This window comes from Gossypium hirsutum, chromosome D13 (assembly GCF_007990345.1).
Source record: "Gossypium hirsutum isolate 1008001.06 chromosome D13, Gossypium_hirsutum_v2.1, whole genome shotgun sequence".
NCBI lineage: Eukaryota > Viridiplantae > Streptophyta > Magnoliopsida > Malvales > Malvaceae > Gossypium > Gossypium hirsutum.
The window spans coordinates 46,924,445-46,942,280 of record NC_053449.1 but is presented as its reverse complement, the minus strand read 5'-3'; the positions used below and the strand labels follow the sequence as shown (position 1 = coordinate 46,942,280).

Here is a 17,836-nt window from a genome sequence, read left to right as displayed (position 1 = left end):
TAATTAAAACACTTTTTTTTAAAGAACACATTTAAAACATGTTTTTGGGTAATTGCAAGTTTATGAAAATGCTTTAAAGTTTTCAACCATATTTTCACGAAATGTCTTAGGAAATATTATATATATAATTCATCCTAAATGTTGTTATATCAAAAGCTTGTGGCATCAAAGCTAACACTTTTATGGCATCTTTTTTTTTAAGATACAACTCGTACCTTTTAAGATACCTCACTTTCTCAAGCATCGAGCCTTTTAAAGCTCTTGACATTTTCAGGTCACGTGCTTTTTAGGTATCGTATCTTTTAATATATACATTGCCTTTTCAAGCGTCGAGCTTTTCAAAGCTCTTGACCTTTTTATGACACATGCCTATTAAGGTATCATATCTTTTAAGATACACATTGCCTTTTCACGCGTTAAGCTTTTTAAAGCTTTTAGCCTTTTCAGGTCACGTACCTCTTAAGGTATCATATCTCTCAAGATACACCTCGCCTTCTGAAGTGTTGAGCTTTTGAAAGCTGTTAGCTTTTTCAAGTCACATACCTTTTAAGGTATTGTCTCTCTTAAGATACACCTCATATCTTTTAAGATACACCTCGCCTTCTCAAGGGTTGAGTTTTCGAAAGCTTTTGGTCTTTTCAGGTCACATATCGTTTAAGGTATTGCATCTCTTAAGATACACCTTGTATCATTTAAGATACACCTTACATTCTCAAGTGTCAAGCTTTCCAAAGCTTTTGACCATTTTAGGTCACATATCTCTTAAGGTATCTTTGAACTTACACCTCACCTTCTAGTGCATCCAACTTTCCAAATCTCTTAACCTTTTCAAGTTACATATCTTTTAATGTATCATATCTCTTAAGATACATCTCACCTCATCAAGTGTGAAACTTTTTAAAGCTTTTGGCTTATCAAGACACATATCTCTTAAGGTATCGTATCTCTTAAGATACACCTCGCCTTATCTGGTGCTAAGCCTTTTAAAGCTTTTGACCTTTCTAAGTCACATACTTCTTAAAATACTGATGCGGTCGTTGAAAGCACCAAAAATATCCTATCCCTAATAAGTAATAAAAAGGGAAGTAGGGTCAAATCCTCAGGGACTGGATTTGCACAATGTCTTGTTCCATGAAATCCTAGGCAGAATCTTACCCAAGAAAACTGCGTTCCTGAAAAAAATAAAAATAAAAAAATAACAGAATTAAAGGTTTGGATCTGGAAACGAAAAATAAAATAAAAGCAGAATTAAGAATATTGAATCGAAAATTTGAGAAATTAAAAATAGAGTTGAGAGAAAGGAAATTCTTATGGGAGATTCCAGCCTCCAGTTGTCTCGTTCCGCCTTGGGTTCAATCCTAGGCTTTTAGCTGATCCTTCCCAAACCGAATAAGCCAGTTATAGTGGAAGAGGACGCCTACGACCACCAGCTCCAAGGATTTAAACTTACGATTTGGTGGAACCTGACCCTAGCCAACAATCGCTTCTGTGGGATCGTCTTATGCTAGATCAACGCTTCTCAATGGCGAATCCCACGCCATTTTGTCTCTTGGGCTCGCCAACCTCTGACGCAATAAGCTAACGAACCGATTGTGCAACCTTCCCAAAACATACAAAGTGGCCGCCTTTGCATACGTTGAAAAACTTACTTCTTAAGGGACATGGACGGAAGCGTTAGCCCCGTAATGCGGAGAAACGATGAATACTCGTTGAGAAGGCTAAGCACGAATTCTAAGCCTCATGAACCCTTTTGGGGATTTTCGACAACCTTTGGCTAGATGGGTTTAGTGGCTCATGGTTGTAGTGGAAAAGAAAATAAATATAATAAAAATAGAGATTTTATTAAAAGGAAATATGAGAAGAACAAAAGCTAGACTTTTGGGGAGAGAGTGTTTACAGAAAAAGATCCATCTTTTTTGAGTCACTTCACCCTTATTTATAGTGCTAGGGGAGATAGTCTAATCCTACTTAAATTCCTAAAAGATAAATACATTTAATTGAAGATAAATAAAGATAAATAAAATAAAATCCTAAAAATAATCCTTAATAATTATCTCAATATTAATTATCCTAATATAATTAAAATAGAATTTAATAGAATAAAATATCTTCTTTTTACATTTCAACCCTTGTGTCCTCCATGCTTGCACTTTTGGCATCAACTTTTCATTGTGTCGCACATTGGCCCATTTTATCTCTAAATTCACTCTTTTGGCCCTTAATTTTGCTTTTGCCTCAAATTTAGTCCCTATGAGATAAAAGATCATAAATAGCTCAAATTAGCAGGATCATACTCAGAATAAATACATAATTAATACATAAAAATACGTTATTCTAGAGTGTTATCAAATACCTTGCATTCCCAAACACTTAGCTTTTCAAATCGTGTAACCTTTCCAGATCACATACTTCTTAAAGTACCTTGCCTTCTTAAGCATTGAGTTTTCAAAGCACGTGTCTTCCCAAGTCACATACTTCTTAGAGTACCTCACCTTCTTAAGCACTTAACTTTTCAAAGTTCGTAACCTTCCCAAATCACGTACTTCTTAAAGTGCCTTACCTTTTCAAACACAACTTTTCAAAGTTCATGACCTTCTTAAGTCATGTACCTGTTTTGGTACCTCGTCTTCTTAGGCACATTGCTTTTCAATTATTTTGACTTTCTTAGGTCACATACCTTTTACCTTAGTTTCTTAGTCATTTTGCTTTTCCAAAATTCTTGACTTTTTCAAGATATATACCTTTTTAGAAACCTTGCGTTTTCAAGCGTATCGCCTTATTACGCACTTAATCTTTTCAAGTAGAATTCCACCTTTTTAAGTTTAATGTAATATCAAGCACTTAACATTTTTCAAGAATAATTTTGCCTTTCAAGAAGTGGTGGACTAGGGATACTATTAATTTAGTTTCTATGATTTGCCTTTTCAAGTTTTATAAGAAGAAATGTGCATTTTTTTTTCTAATAAAAAAGGATATTGCCCACGAGAAAGAGGTTTCAGCCATATTTTTTCTAAGAGAATGTCACATCCTCTATAGCTCATAACCACCCTATGCATTATAAGGCAACATTCCATGGACCTCACCAAAAGGCCCATTGTACATACAAGACTCTTCTCTATCTTTTCCATCTTTTTCTCCACAAGAGCACTCCAAGGATGTAGCTAGGGGCTGGCAGGGGCCTCGATCCCCCTAAAATGGAAAATTTTTCATTTAGACATTTTAAAATTATTAAAATTTTAAATTAAAAAATGTAAATTTTCACTTTGGCCTCCCCTAAAATGATAAAATTTTGATTTAATCTTTTAAAAATTATAAAGATATAAGCTATTAAAATTGTGAAATTGTATTTTTACTATAGTAAAAATTACAATTTAATTTTGACCCTCTAAAAAATTTTTCTAGCTTCGCCCTTAGAACACCCTATTTTAGAGGGACTTCATGAACACCAAATAGAACTCATCTTCTTAGAGAAGCTACATACAAGCTTCCCCTTTTCCATCATATTTCTAACACCATATGACTCTATGGCCTTCAAAGATGAACCATCTCTAAATTCCCAACTCAACTCTTATATCAACAATATAATACAAATATTTTTATAAAATTAAAATATAAATTATAAACATTTAAAATTCATATATAAATATAAATGTCGAGACTAACATCAAAAGTAAAAATAAAAATAAAATAAAAGATTACACCAAAAGGTACATAACACATGTAAGAAGAGACAGGCGCAGCCCGTGTTCGTGTTGGTAAGGCCATGTTTGGATGGTGAAGCCATAATAACTCCAATTAATTTACTGCCCACTATGAGACAAATGAAAGAATTACATTCACGAGGGCTTCACTTCTACACTTATTGTGTCTGCTACTCCCACGCATGCATTATCCCTTTCTTTTTTAAAATTTTATATATTTAACATTTCCTTTTCATAAATTATTCTAGTATTTTACTTCCAAACTACTTTTTATAAAAGTTCAAAATACTTGAAAAGTCCATTGAAAAACTATATTTTATAAAGTAAGAATGGATTGTTCGGTAAATTTGTGTTGATACAATGTGCAACAATGGAAGAGGACAAGGAGGAGAGTAAGGTGATGCTGTAGAGGTCGATTCACTTAAAAAGACCGAGGGCCGGAGCAAAGATAAAAGGACAGACTGATTAAGAGGATAGTTGCTCATAGTAACTTTAGGGTGCTGGAAATCGATCCTTTCTTCATCGTTGATCAAGATATTTATAGGAGATGTCATTTTATCCATTAATATGACATGACACATTATTATGAAAAAATTTATCCTCATTCAATTTATGAAAGACGTGTACAGTGGGGTCCATTTTGTTATTCATTCCATCATCATGAGATTGTTACGCTCATGTGGGCCTCTCATGACCTTGAGAACAAATGTTCATATCTAAAAGTGGGTGTCTGGCCCTTTTTGAGAGGAGAGGATGGTTATCAAAGGGTGCTGAGAGCTAGCGGTCAAGATTGCGCGAGAGGATGCTCTTTTGATCAAAGCAGGTGGTTGGGAAAGGTATCGTTTCAAGTGGAGTCAACAAGAAGATAAACGCTACTTCTAACGCTAACACGTGTCCAAGAGGTGAAGGGATATAACAAGTTGTTCTTGAGTTAGACCAAGTCAAGTTATAGCCTTATTCCAAAAAGCACTTCAACCCCAAAATTGTTTTTGGGTCGACTTAGCCTGTTGACCCATTTATGAGATAAAATTTAATACATACTGAAAATATATTGTTATATTAATATTTATATAATTTTAAAAATCAATTTAAAATAACTTCATTATTTAAATTAAACATGAGTGGACCCAAAATATAATTTTTTTTGTCTAAATCTAACTCTACTAAACTAGGTAATTATTTAGTACTAACCAAAAGATAGTAAAAGTATCATGGAGGCTTCTTATATTAGGAGTCAGATTGTATTTTGTTATTTTTACTAAAAAATTGAGTAAATTAGTCATTATATGTTAAATAAAATAGCAAACTAGTTCTTTTAATTAAAAATTTTAACCATTCGTACTGTTAAAAACTGACGTTAACGGAATAATTAGACAATTACACATGGCACCTACTGTCTAGGTACAATGATCAATTTGCTATTTGATATAATATACCGAGACTAATTTGCTTATCTTTGAATAGAATGGAACAAAATGCAATCCAACTCTTAGTATAATAATCTACATTTACCCCCAAAAGATGATTTTTTTTATTTAATATGTAATGATTAATTTACTAATTTTTGAAACAAACGAAATAAAATACAATCTAACTCTTAAATACCAAAAGATACTTTACAAACTCTACAACTGATGCTAAGCGTATGTGTATTTTTATTTGGATTCTTGAGGGAGAGAGAGAGAGAAAGAGTAAGGGTAGGTGCATAGAGACAGCGTTTGTGTGTAAGAAAAAAGGGGTATTAGAATTGAGACGGAATGTGAGAAAAGTTGACAGAAAATCCAAAGGGAGAGAGTGGAAGGCATATATAGCACAGGCATAGGCATAGATGCTGTTGTTTGCTTTGTCGGACATAACAATGTCTTCCTCCACCAAAATAACTTCTTCTTGGAATGAACTGGTACAAATTCAATATAATATAAAAGCAGATGGAATAGGTCCAAGTAATTTGTGATTTTCAAAGAACAGAAGAGATGAAGAGGAAAAAGAGAATGGGGTGAAAGGGACTCTTAATAACTGCAGAATTTGATTGGTGTGCTGACAATTCTCCTCCCCTCCATTTCTCAATCATTTTTCTCCTCTTCTCCTCCCTTACTAAAATGTGCATATCACCAAAACCTTATCACATTCAATTTTAACCGTGTTATCATGCTATCCACACATATATCACATCGACACTTAAAAATTAAAAATATTAAAAAATTATATATTTTCATATTTTTTAAATACTTTTTAATTTTAAAAAAACTAATTAATTACTAACATAGCATCCACATGTATGTCACTTTAGCAAGGTTAATAGAATCTATTTTGAGGTAATTTGATAAACAACACAAATTTAAATACTGAAAGAGAGGAAAAAAATAAATAGAAGGTTAAAATGACTTCTTTTTCTTTTTTTGTAAAGTTAGAAGGCCAAATAAATCATTAGATTTGTCACACTCATGATTAGGGTGGAAGAAAATATTATGTTAAAAAATATTTTCTTTTAAAATTTATATAATAATGAATATAAATGGAGTGGCGACAAACTTGTATTTTAACACTATTTGAACATGTGTTTGATCTTTGAATTTATAATTTATAATTGTTTTATTTAAAGATGACATAAAAGTATGAAAAGATAAAAATGTCATCATAACCATATTAATTATAATTTAAAAGAAGTGATAATTTGTACTTTTATAATTGAGTTAAGAGTGACGCAAACCCAGTAAAGTGATTAAGCATAAGTATTTGATTAATTATAATTAAAAAAATGACATATTTCTATAATTTCATAATTGACCCCGGGTCACCCAAAATTAAATTAAATGTACCACAAAAATATATAACCCTATAAAACTAATTTAATTTGATATAAATATAAAGGGTAATTATTATATCCTAAAGTTGTCCATGGCGCAGCCTGAAAGCCCGCCTGAAAATGAAAAGGTTTGGACAAAAATATAGGCCCGAAAAATAGGCTTGGATAAAAAATGGTCCGTTTAGAAAATGGGTCAGACCTCAGGTAAGGTTTTTTGACCTGGGCCCAAGCTGGCCCGAATTTGCAATAAAAAACCCATGGTATTTTATTGTTGTTTTTCCATGTTTTGCTATTGTTTTTTCACTTTTTTCCACTGTTTTGTTGTTTGTGTTTGAATATTGTATAATACTTGTTTTATTGTTAATTTTGTTACTATTTTAGAGGCGTTTGCTTATTAAGTTACACTTATCTTAGTATAAAGACTTTTTAAATTTATTTTCAATTTGTTGAAAAATATTTATTTTAATATTTTCAGTATATTTGGTGTATTATATATTTTTTAAAACTTTTTTATATAAAAAAATAAAAATTTTAAAAAATAATACAAATGGGTCGGGCTGGACTCAGGTTTCAGCATTTTTATCCGGGTCGAGTTTGGACAAAAATTTAAGCCTATATTTTAATTCGGGCTAGGCTTGAGGCTTATTAATCGAGCTTAAAATTTTGTTTGAACCCGACCAGACCCAATCCAACCCATAGACAACTCTATTCTATCCACAGTTAGAAGTGAGTTTAGGAAGATGTGAATATTTAAAAAAAAATTAATTATTTTAATACACCCTTAAAAACAAATGGCATCTTTTTACTCCACTAATAATATAAATGAATGCGCATGCATGGAGATTAGTGAACAATAAACTCTTTGAAATTACATTTTAATACTAATATAAAATAATGCATTGATGAAATGGCATGTAGTGGAAGTCAAATAATGCAAAATCTTAGAGAAAAAGTAGAGATTTAGCTTTATTTAGTTGATTTTCCGAAACAACTTTATGTGTGGAAGGGTCCAAAATAATTGAACTATTTCAGCTACTTTATTATGGGTGCCAATGATTTTAGTTATGAGGGGCTAATGCAATGAAGTACAACCTACCCTATCCTCCAAAATCATCATACATTTTTGAAACATAATTTATTAATTATAACTTTTATAAATTTAGAAAATAATTTCACAAAATGTTTAGTATTGCTTTTAAAAAGTACATTTGAGATAAAAACATTGTTAAATAAAATGTTTTTGAGCTTTTCAAATGTGCTTTTGGGACAAAAAATATTTTGTAAAAGCAATTTTTTAGCCAAAAACATAAAATTTTAATTTTGCTCAAAAAGTGATTTTTGACCCAAAAATACTTTTGAGAATAAATGCTAAATTAAGCTAAAGTGGTGTTAAATTTTGAATAAAAAAAAATAGTTCCAAATAACTAATGTTGCCCATATCTGAATTAACAATTAGATCTGATTCCAGCAATATTTTCGAATCAGATTGGTGGTTGAATAGGTAAGATTGTTAGTTTGTCGGTCCAATCAGTTTGATTGAATCAATTGGTTAGTCCAATTAAATTAAAAAATATAAAAAAATCCGACTGAGCTAATTTTTTGCATCGTTCAATCTATATGTAACAATTCTCCATTCAACTGATTCAATGTCCTTCTCCGAATTGATATCCGATCAATTTTCGGCCCAATTAATTCAATCAATCGATCCGATTCGATTCAAACAACTTTGAATTTTGGGATAACTTAGCTTTGATTGTCGTGTTGGCTTAAAACCAATGGATGGAAACGTGCCCTATAATTTGAAGCACTATTTTTTCTTCTCTCTTTTTCTTTTTAATATTCGATAATCATATTAAACTTAAATTAAAATTAAAGTTAAATTTGATTGGATTAAATCCGTAAACAGAAATAACTCTTTCAACCTTATTTTCTCTATCTACAATATACAAACTCGAAATCTCACATAAACAACATCAAACTTGTGTTTGTAAACCTAAGGAGTGTTGGTATTTGAAGCACAACTTTGATGATAAAAGATGAAAGGGCAGTTGCTGTATGTATGTTTGCGGTTCGTACCAAAAACATATGGAGGTGTGGTAATGGGCAATGGGTGTATAAATGGCGGATGCTTAAAGGAGTTGATATGTATGTAAGGAATCCAGAAATGGTGACCGACGGTAATTTGGACGTTAGTTGTTGGGTTGCTACTCTCAATTTTGTCATGCTCTTTATTTAATTTATACCCCCAAACTTGGACTTCTCTCCATTGCAGTAAAAATCAAATCAGTAGGTTATAAAAATGAAAATTAATTTTATAATAATCGATTTTGATCGATTCAATTTTTTATTTTTGATTCAATTATCTGATTCTGACAACTACTTTTTTCCACCTTCTTCATCTTTCACCATTCGTCTTTATATTAAATTCAACCCTTGCCACGGTGGATTTGTTTGGTTTTTTAATTAGAATAATTTTTATTCATTTAGGATGTGCTTAATCTTGATAAATAATTAAAATTTATCATTTTATTAAAAATGAAAATTCTCAACATTTAATAATTCAAATATATTTAATAATTATTTTAATTTTTTACTTAATATAAAATTTTCAATAAAAAATGTTAAATAATATAAGTAGTTAGATAGCTACTTATCACTTATGTCTCGTTTGGTTACTAATGTAATAACATAAAAAAAACTTATTTATTACATATGTATTGGCTGAAAGGCTATATAAGCCCCTAAACTTTGATGAAAAAATCAATTAAGCCCCTCGGCCAAAAAGGCACTCAATTAAGTCCTCAAATTCTCAATTTGCATCAATTAAACCTTTGACCAATGTTTCCGTCTTTGACTGTTAAAGAGCTGACATGGCCTAACATATTCAAATAATTGGATATATTCACATTTAAAAAAAAATCTTACATGCACGATTAATAAAATTTAAATTTATTTATTTTCTAAAATTTATTTATTTATTTTTATATAGACTAAAAGGTATTAATAGAATTAACATATTGATACATGTATCATATTTTTAAGGAAAATTAATTTTTATTTTTTAAATTTTATATAATTTAGAAAAATCGTTTTAAATGAATCTGGACATATAATTGTCCAGATTTACATTATACTTAGATAACCTAGATTTATTTTGGATTTAATTTTGAAATGGTTTTTATTAATTTTTAATTTTTTGAACATTTTAAATTTTATAAATTTTAATTATGTTTTAAAAAATAGCTTTTTTTTAATTTTTAAAAAGTTTAAGCTTTGAAATGAATGAATCTGGACAATCACATGTCTAGGTTCATTCTAGTAAAATATTCAAAATTTCTTTTAATTTTTTTACTTTTTGCTGATACGGACATCAACAACTTCTATTGACATGGAACGCCACATTAGCGTTGTTAACAACCATGTTAGTGCTGTAACGATCAAATATGAAAAATGTTGGTCAGAGAGCTTAATTAATGCAATTTGAGAGTTTGAGGCCTTCATTGAGTGCGTTTTTTTACTGAGGGGCTTAATTGATTTTTTTGCCAAAGTTCAAGGGCTTATATACCCCTTTAGCATGTATGTATTACAATAGTTAGATATAAAATAAAAAACAATTAGTACAAATTTGAACTTGAAATTAGAAAGATAAATAAAAACTTTTGTAAAAAATAAGACATTTTCAAAAAAAAAAAAGCTTCTCTTTGCTAAAATTATCAATTGAATTAGTTTATTGCTAACTCACATACTAAAATATGAGTAAACAAATATTAAGTTGATTTTATTTTATTAAAAAATAAAATAACTTATATTTTTCTAATATATATATATTAAGATTACAATATCTTTTACCCAAAACTATTCAAAATAATATAAAATTTATATTAATAAGATTAAAAAAATTAAGAAATAAATATTAAAAAAAATTATTTTTATCAAACATAGTTGTATTTAGTACTTATATTTTACAATTTAACAAAAAAATATATTATAAATTCAACACTTATAAAAATTAACACTAAAAATTCAACACCTAATTTTTTAATATTTAAAATTTTAATTTATCACTTTACACTCTAATTCAAAAAATTGTGACATGTCTCATTTATTTATTATTTTTAAATATTAATTAAATTTATGCCATAATTTGTAGGAGATAAATATAAAAATTATACATTAACTTTGATTCAACATGCAATTTGATGTATGAATTCTGATTTGGTGTAATTATACACATGATACTTTAATTGCAATTCAACTGTATACATGAAACTTTAATATTGAGTCAATTGTGCACATGAAATAAATGCATCAAATTTTTTATATTAAATAAATATAATTATTTGCGTATGCGATATATTAACATAAAATATTGTTATTATATCGATAATTGTGTTAGTGATTTGTGAAAATTGAATCAAATTAATATTTAATGTATAAAATTATACAAAATTAAAGTTCATGTGTAGTTTAGACATTATTCCTACTTTCTAAAAATAATGGTTAAAAAAGACGATATATTTTTTCCAAATAAAATAAAATTCATCATGAAAAAACGTATCTAATTAAGCCCTTTGATTAATGGTTTTCGTTATTTACCATTACTTTGGTAATGTAACCATAAATGATATCAATCAGTCGTCATGATGTTGACACGACAAATCTTGTTTTTTATGTACTTCTTTAATCATAATACTACAGTTTTACATCTTAAATTAAAATTGAAAGCATGAAATATTTGAGTAAGGCATTTTGTTTATTTTTTTTAATAAAAAGATTTGAGGAAAAAGTTTCTTTTTCAAAGTTTTTCAAAAATTTCTTTTATTTTACTCATATTTTCGCACTAAAAATAAAAAAATTAAAGCAACAAAATATATATTTATATTTGATGTTTTTCATGTCCATTTTATATTACATGTTCGAGGTTGTTAAATGTTTCTTCCAATAATATCAAGTTCATACCTGTGTTTCCTTTTTAAAGATTAACGTGTCTTATTATTACACAAACATTTATTAGTAAAACATCTTTTATTCTTCGCATTCTGTGGGTCCATTAAGAAAGTAGATGCTGGCCACAAGTTTTAAAGTTGTTCTATACCCAGGATGAAGATCGAACACTTAACATTAGTTAGGATAAAAAAACCCTTATCATCTTACCTAGCTCTCGTGATTAAGCCAATAGATAACTTTAAACAAGGTATCAATACTAATTACTAGGACGTTACTAAATAATTATTAACTAACTAAAACTAGTGGTCAGCATTTATTATAATCCCAAATAAAAATATAACTTTTATTATGATTTGGGAAACCACTTATTTATACTATTTTAATAATAAATAAGAAATAAAACAAGAAAGTGCTACGTGTACAGTTGCAAAGCCCAGCTCACAAGCAAAAAGAAAAGAAAAGCAGAGATTAAGGCTTAAGCTGAAGCTATTTCTTTTTCACTTGCTGGAACCTTCATTTGCTGCTTTTGCTTTTCATGGAAGAGTTTCATTTTTTCTTTGATTTATTTGTGTAGAAAAAACATAGAAGAGATTTAAAAGAACAAAAAAAGGATAAAAATCAGATCAGATCTTTCAAAAACATTTTTTTCCTTAATTTTTATATCGCTACTACCATTTTTTTCCAGAAATTCCTCCACATTTCCCACAAAGTTTCTTCTTTTACTTTTATGGTGTGTGTTTATTTTCTTGGGTTCTCTCTCCTATTCTCGAGAGATTCGGTGCGGTTGTGGTTTGATTGATAGATTCCCACCTTCGCTCTCTGGAGTCCTTTATCTGTGGGTGCGTTTTCTTTTTCTTTCTCTTGCTTCTTAATGGTGGAAATGGAGGATTGTGGAGATCCGTACAATTGATATAGTAAATAATCAAGCATTGTATTTGTGAGAGTTTTTGAATGCGTTGCGGGCGTCTTCTTCTTTTAATAGCTTTAACTGCGCTTTTACTCTCATTTCTTAACGGTTTTTCTTTCACTAACTCCATTATTCTACTTTCACTGAAATTTGACGCCTTCGTTTTGGGGTTTTTATTTGGGTTTAACTTTAAAGGGTAGAGGTTTTAAATTTTTGGGGAATTGGGTTTTATTTTATTTATTGTTTTATACCTTCAACAGTCATGGAGCAAGATTAATGATAACTGAGAGAAAAAAAAAAGCTTATTCAATATTTTGTCCAGATCTGATCATCTCTTCATTATTTCCTGTCATGTCTCAACTCTAAATTTCATTTTAGGTTTACTTTTTGCATAAATTTTGCTGATTTTTTTTGTAGTCATTGCTTCTTTACATCAAATGATTCATTAGCTTTTGTTTTCTAATTGTTTTCAACAATGTGCAGATCATGATGGGTTTTTTACATTCTATTCAACAGTACTAATAGCTTTAAAAGATCAAAGCCTTTTCCTTTTGAGTTGCCAGAGATGTCAGGTATATTAATTAATTCTACTCTGTGTTTTTTAGTTTTATTATGAAATGCATTTATGTCCTGTTTAATTTATTGTATTGGAAAAAAAATAAAGGGGTGGAAGAAATTGGGGCAAATGATGAAAGCAGAGATAGAAGGTCTGATTTTGATAACTCTGAGGATGAGAGAAGGAGATCCAAAATTGGGAATCTGAAAAAGAAGGCCATAAATGCGTCCAACAAGTTCACTCATTCTCTTAAGAAAAGAGGGAAAAAGAAAATCGATTACAGGGCCCCTTCTGTATCCATTGAGGATGTCAGGGATGCAAAAGAGGAGGGTGCTGTTCATGAATTGCGTCAAAAGCTTCTTCATAAGGATTTGTTACCTCCTAGGCATGATGATTATCATACTTTGTTGAGGTCAGTTGTTGCTTTCAAACACAGTGGACAAGCTCTAATTTGTTCAATGTTTCACATTATATCTGCCTTACTAATGTATGCTGAGAAGTACTACTACTCTTTAAACTTGTAGATTCTTGAAAGCTAGAGAGTTTAACATTGAAAAAACAATCCAGATGTGGGAAGAAATGCTTAAATGGAGGAAAGAGTTTGGAACAGATACCATTTTGGAGGTGAGAAATGTAGACTTTGTTGTATCTCTTTCATTGCCTTTTCACTGGAGAAGAGTTAACAAATAAAACCTCAAATGAGTTGCATCACTTTTGATTAAGCCAAACAGTTTTCAGGCACCCTTAAATATTTTGTTTGCTTTCAAGATTAAGGGCCAGGTTTTTGTTTTGATGTATCTTTTTATCATACAAGTTTAACCTTTTGGCTATCAACAGGATTTTGAGTTTGAAGAGCTAGAAGAAGTATTGCAATACTATCCCCAGGGGTACCATGGAGTGGACAAGGAAGGGAGACCTGTTTATATTGAGCGGTTAGGAAAAGCCCATCCAAGTAGGCTTATGAAAATCACCACCATAGACCGATATTTGAAGTACCATGTCCAAGAGTTCGAGAGAGCTCTATCGGAGAAATTCCCTGCTTGTTCAATTGCCGCAAAGCGACAAATCTGTTCAACAACTACTGTATTGGATGTACAAGGACTGGTATTTGCCTTTTATCTTGTGCCCTTCAACAAATTGAGATTTGACAGCATTGTTCATGCCATTACGGCAGAACGTTGTTAGTCTTGTACCTTTTAGAAAATTTTGCATTGTCATTCTACTTAACAATTGTCTTTTATACGTAGGTTTAGACTAGAACTAAATACAAAAGCTTCCTTTTACCTTAATCCTTGCTATGGCCCCATTTCACCGATGACTTGAAGCAGATTTCCTAATGGAGTGTGCAATATAGCCTGTCACATCTTCTATGGAATGTTGCAATACTTCCTTCCTCTAGGATAGTTACTTTCTTTTCTTTATAGCAGCCTAACACCCCCCCCTTTCCAGCAGCCTAATGGTCCTAATGGTAGAATTATATTGATGGTTAAATTTTGTTTTCCAAGTGATTGATGTTTATTGTTTCCTTTAGAGCAGCCTAATGGTAGATTTATAGTCAGCAATTGAATGTTATTTTGAATGTAGGGCATGAAGAACTTTAGCAGGACTGCTGCAAATCTTTTGGCTGCCATGACTAAAATAGACAACAGTTATTACCCTGAGGTATCTGATCTTATCCATTCATGTTTTTACTTTCTGTTGCTAATTGGAATGTAATTCTTTTTTATATGGCTTTACAGACATTACACAGAATGTACATAGTCAATGCTGGTCCTGGATTCAAAAAGATGCTTTGGCCTGCTGCTCAGAAGTTCCTCGATGCAAAGACAATTGGGAAGATAAATGTAAAGGATATGGCTTTGGGCATTCTTCTTTTGATTCCCTTTCTCCTGCTCTGTGGTTATTCAATGTTCTATTTACTAATTTCAGGTTTTGGAGCCCAAATCTCTTGGTAGGCTACTGGAGAGCATTGATTCTAGGTCTGTTAATTACCTGTTCATTCTTGCCCTTGCGAGAGTTCACCTTGTGATCCCTCCTAAGTCCTTGCTTATTCTTCTCCTCTTTCAGTCAGTTGCCAGATTTCTTAGGAGGGTCATGCACTTGCTCTACAGATGGAGGGTGTCTTAGATCCAACAAAGGTCCATGGAATGATCCAGAGATAATGAAGGTAGCCATCCCCTTAATCAAAGTACCTGTAATATGATGTTTCCTTTTTTTATTTCCTTACATGTGGAGTGGTTGTTAGATGTGATTTTTTGTTTTATACGGCTTTTACCTGGAGACTAACATGTGTTTCCATTGATAGCTTGTACATAATGCAGAGAGAACATTTGTTAGGCAAATTACCAGAGTATCAAATGACCAGCATAACTATGAATCTTATGTTCAGATACGGCCACTAAAGGTAAGTTGCAATCATTCAGGACAATAATGTTAGGTGGTTATATCTTTTGATGCTTATGTTTCAACACAAGCTCTGTCAGGGAATGACTAGTGACACATCAGCAGCAGAGTCAGAGATCGATGACCAGTGTTCTCCAACTGAACGGAGGAGCTCTGCATTTCCTTGTTTGGCACCAGTTCGCGAAGACGTGAGTTGCAAAAGTAGGGAATTCTGTTTTATTGGTAACTGATGTGAGTTTCTGACCCTCTTAATAAGATTGATTGTGAATGCAGGTGAGGGTGTCAGATCCAAATGCTTATTATAGTTGCAATGATGGTTTCCCTATGATTGAAAAAACTATAAAAAGTGACCAAGGACTCCTATATTCACCAGATCAGTTGCCTAGTTGTAGTAATGCAGATAGCCAATCTCATCAAAGAGCATCTTTTTATTCCCAAGGTATTTTAAAATGCTATTTCATCTCAATAACCAGTTTCCTGTTAGTTATCTGGTTTAACATAGAATGTAGATAGTTAACCATGTAGTTGATGGAAGCTTTTGTCCTAATTCCCTACCCTTTAGATTTGTTTTCTAAATTGACATCAAATTTCAGGAACTCCAATCACCAATTGGATAGACAACGTCAAGGAAAAGTTTGGGAGAAGGAATATTCAGTCTTTTGCAAAATTGCTAATAGCTTTATTGGTTAGATTGGCTGCTTTTATTCGTACTGTTCGATTGGAATCATGGAGAAGACCAAACAATATACATCCTTCAAATGTGATTGGATCCAGCACAAATAGCCATTCAAATGTAACAGTGCCAGAAGCTGTTAATGAAGAAGACCATGTCCGTCCTTGTATAGAGCGTCTCCAGAAACTAGAGAAAGCATTTGAGGAACTCTGCAACAAGCCTGCTGGTATTCCATTAGAAAAGGAGAAAATGTTGATGGAATCTCTGGACCGAATCAAATGTGTTGAGTATGATCTCGACAAAACTAAGCGAGTATGGCTCAACTTGGTTCATTTAGAGAAGTCAGGTACAGAGACCTGATTTTGATTTTAATGTTGACAGATATTTTGACAATGTTGTGTCATTTTACAGGTTTTACATGGTACAGTAATGCGGCAAATTGAGATTTCAGAGTTTCTGGATAATATACGGGCGTCTGAATATCATGTAAGTTCTGTTCTCCGTAAGGCTTGATCCTATTCTAGTGTTTAGAAGATTGCATGTGTTTTAGTGCTATGTCAATCTGATAGGAGCAGCAGAAAGAAAGGGGTTACTGGTAGCTAATAAAAGATGCCATTGATTGATAATTTCACACCAAATGAAAAGGAATTTAAGACCTAATCAAGGCAACCATCTGCTTAATCTGCATACGAAAAAGAAGTTTCACCAGGTTTTATGAAATGTAATGTGGGGTGTAGCCTCTAAAGAGGGAAATGCAGATTAATTGTATAGAAATTTATCTCAAGTCACTGTTTAGTCGAATCAAGGAGTGATGGATGCTGGCATACTTGTTGGTTGTTGTTGCAGCGACGAAGATTGTTTTGTTGAATTTTTGGAGAGATTGACCGATATTGTTGGGAGGAGGCTCTAGGAGTAGAAGGTTGACGCTGACAAAGTTGATCATCCGGGGCCAGCTTTGCTTGTGGCACCACGCAGTTGATGATGAAGCATAGGGGATGGACCTTTTTTTCCTTTTTAGCTTCTTCATCTCCTTTTAATCACCTACAGTACCATGACTGAAGTTACAGTTGAGGTGTACGGATTTTTCCAAAGCACACAGCTTTGAAACTGTGTATGTAGAGAGAATACATCTATGTGTATGTATCAGTGAGATTTTCTTGCAAATTACATTCCTTTTCAATTTTCATTGTATTGGAATGAATATTACCATGTCCTGCTTTAACTGTACACACTAAAGTTGTAAAACGAAATTTTGAAGTCCATCTTCCGGTGAGACGGCCACAATTAATACAAAAGTCCAAGGGAACATATAAGTGTGTATGTACAGAATGTGTGTGTAGGTTAACATAGATCTTCCATTTGTCCAATTTGATGCCACCCACCCACCAATGATGCTTTCATGGGGGGAGAATGTGGAGTTGACAAAAAGAAGACGTGGTCTCAAATAAGCAGCACGAGCGCTGAGATGCACTGAATTTTGTTCAACTATCAGTCAAATCAATCATTCCCTATCATGCATCCATTTCATTGATGGTAATGATATATAGTCATAAAATAAATAATAAAACAAGTGTTTTCTAAGATTTTAATAGTAAAACTCATTATGTAACTGTTCAAAATGAAATGAAAGAATGGTGGGTTTTTCTTGTTCATGTTTTCTATTGAGGTTATTAATGATAGAAACTAAAATCACTTCATGGTAGGGAGGCTAAGGTGTTGGAGTTATTATTATATGCTTAGTAGGTTGGCAATGAATACATGTCCAATCCATTTACATTCTAATTTTGACAATTCATATATTTATATTATATTTGTGATTTTTTACTTAATAAAAAATTTGATA

General features: G+C 31.6%; 1 protein-coding gene across 10 annotated transcripts; it reads left to right on the top strand.

Moving 5' to 3' along the window:
- The first annotated feature begins 11,829 nt into the window (after nucleotides 1-11,829).
- Nucleotides 11,830-17,301, top strand: LOC107920220 (phosphatidylinositol/phosphatidylcholine transfer protein SFH13). Of its 10 annotated transcripts, none has more exons than XM_016849804.2 (15): nucleotides 11,830-12,293; nucleotides 12,845-12,933; nucleotides 13,026-13,329; nucleotides 13,442-13,541; nucleotides 13,755-14,021; nucleotides 14,502-14,579; nucleotides 14,657-14,761; nucleotides 14,847-14,896; nucleotides 14,985-15,084; nucleotides 15,223-15,321; nucleotides 15,401-15,508; nucleotides 15,594-15,759; nucleotides 15,914-16,305; nucleotides 16,405-16,479; nucleotides 16,840-17,301. In XM_016849804.2, the coding sequence occupies exons 2-15, from the start codon at nucleotides 12,927-12,929 to the stop codon at nucleotides 16,858-16,860; spliced, it is 1,872 nt and encodes a 623-aa protein (XP_016705293.1). In that variant the 5' UTR covers nucleotides 11,830-12,293; nucleotides 12,845-12,926; the 3' UTR covers nucleotides 16,861-17,301. The 10 variants fall into 10 exon arrangements, with proteins under 10 accessions (XP_016705293.1, XP_040964899.1, XP_040964907.1 ...); XM_041108965.1 differs by having other exon boundaries at nucleotides 11,876-12,293; nucleotides 15,392-15,508; XM_041108973.1 differs by having other exon boundaries at nucleotides 11,876-12,293; nucleotides 15,392-15,508; nucleotides 15,914-16,339.
- Nucleotides 17,302-17,836: the final 535 nt, after the last annotated feature.

Bases quoted from the DNA above. Each gene is read 5' to 3' on its own strand.
- LOC107920220 (XM_041108965.1), top strand. The intron at 14,580-14,656 runs GTATCTGATCTT...ATGGCTTTACAG, and splicing joins ACAACAGTTATTACCCTGAG to ACATTACACAGAATGTACAT. The intron at 16,306-16,404 runs GTATGGCTCAAC...GTCATTTTACAG, and splicing joins ATCTCGACAAAACTAAGCGA to GTTTTACATGGTACAGTAAT.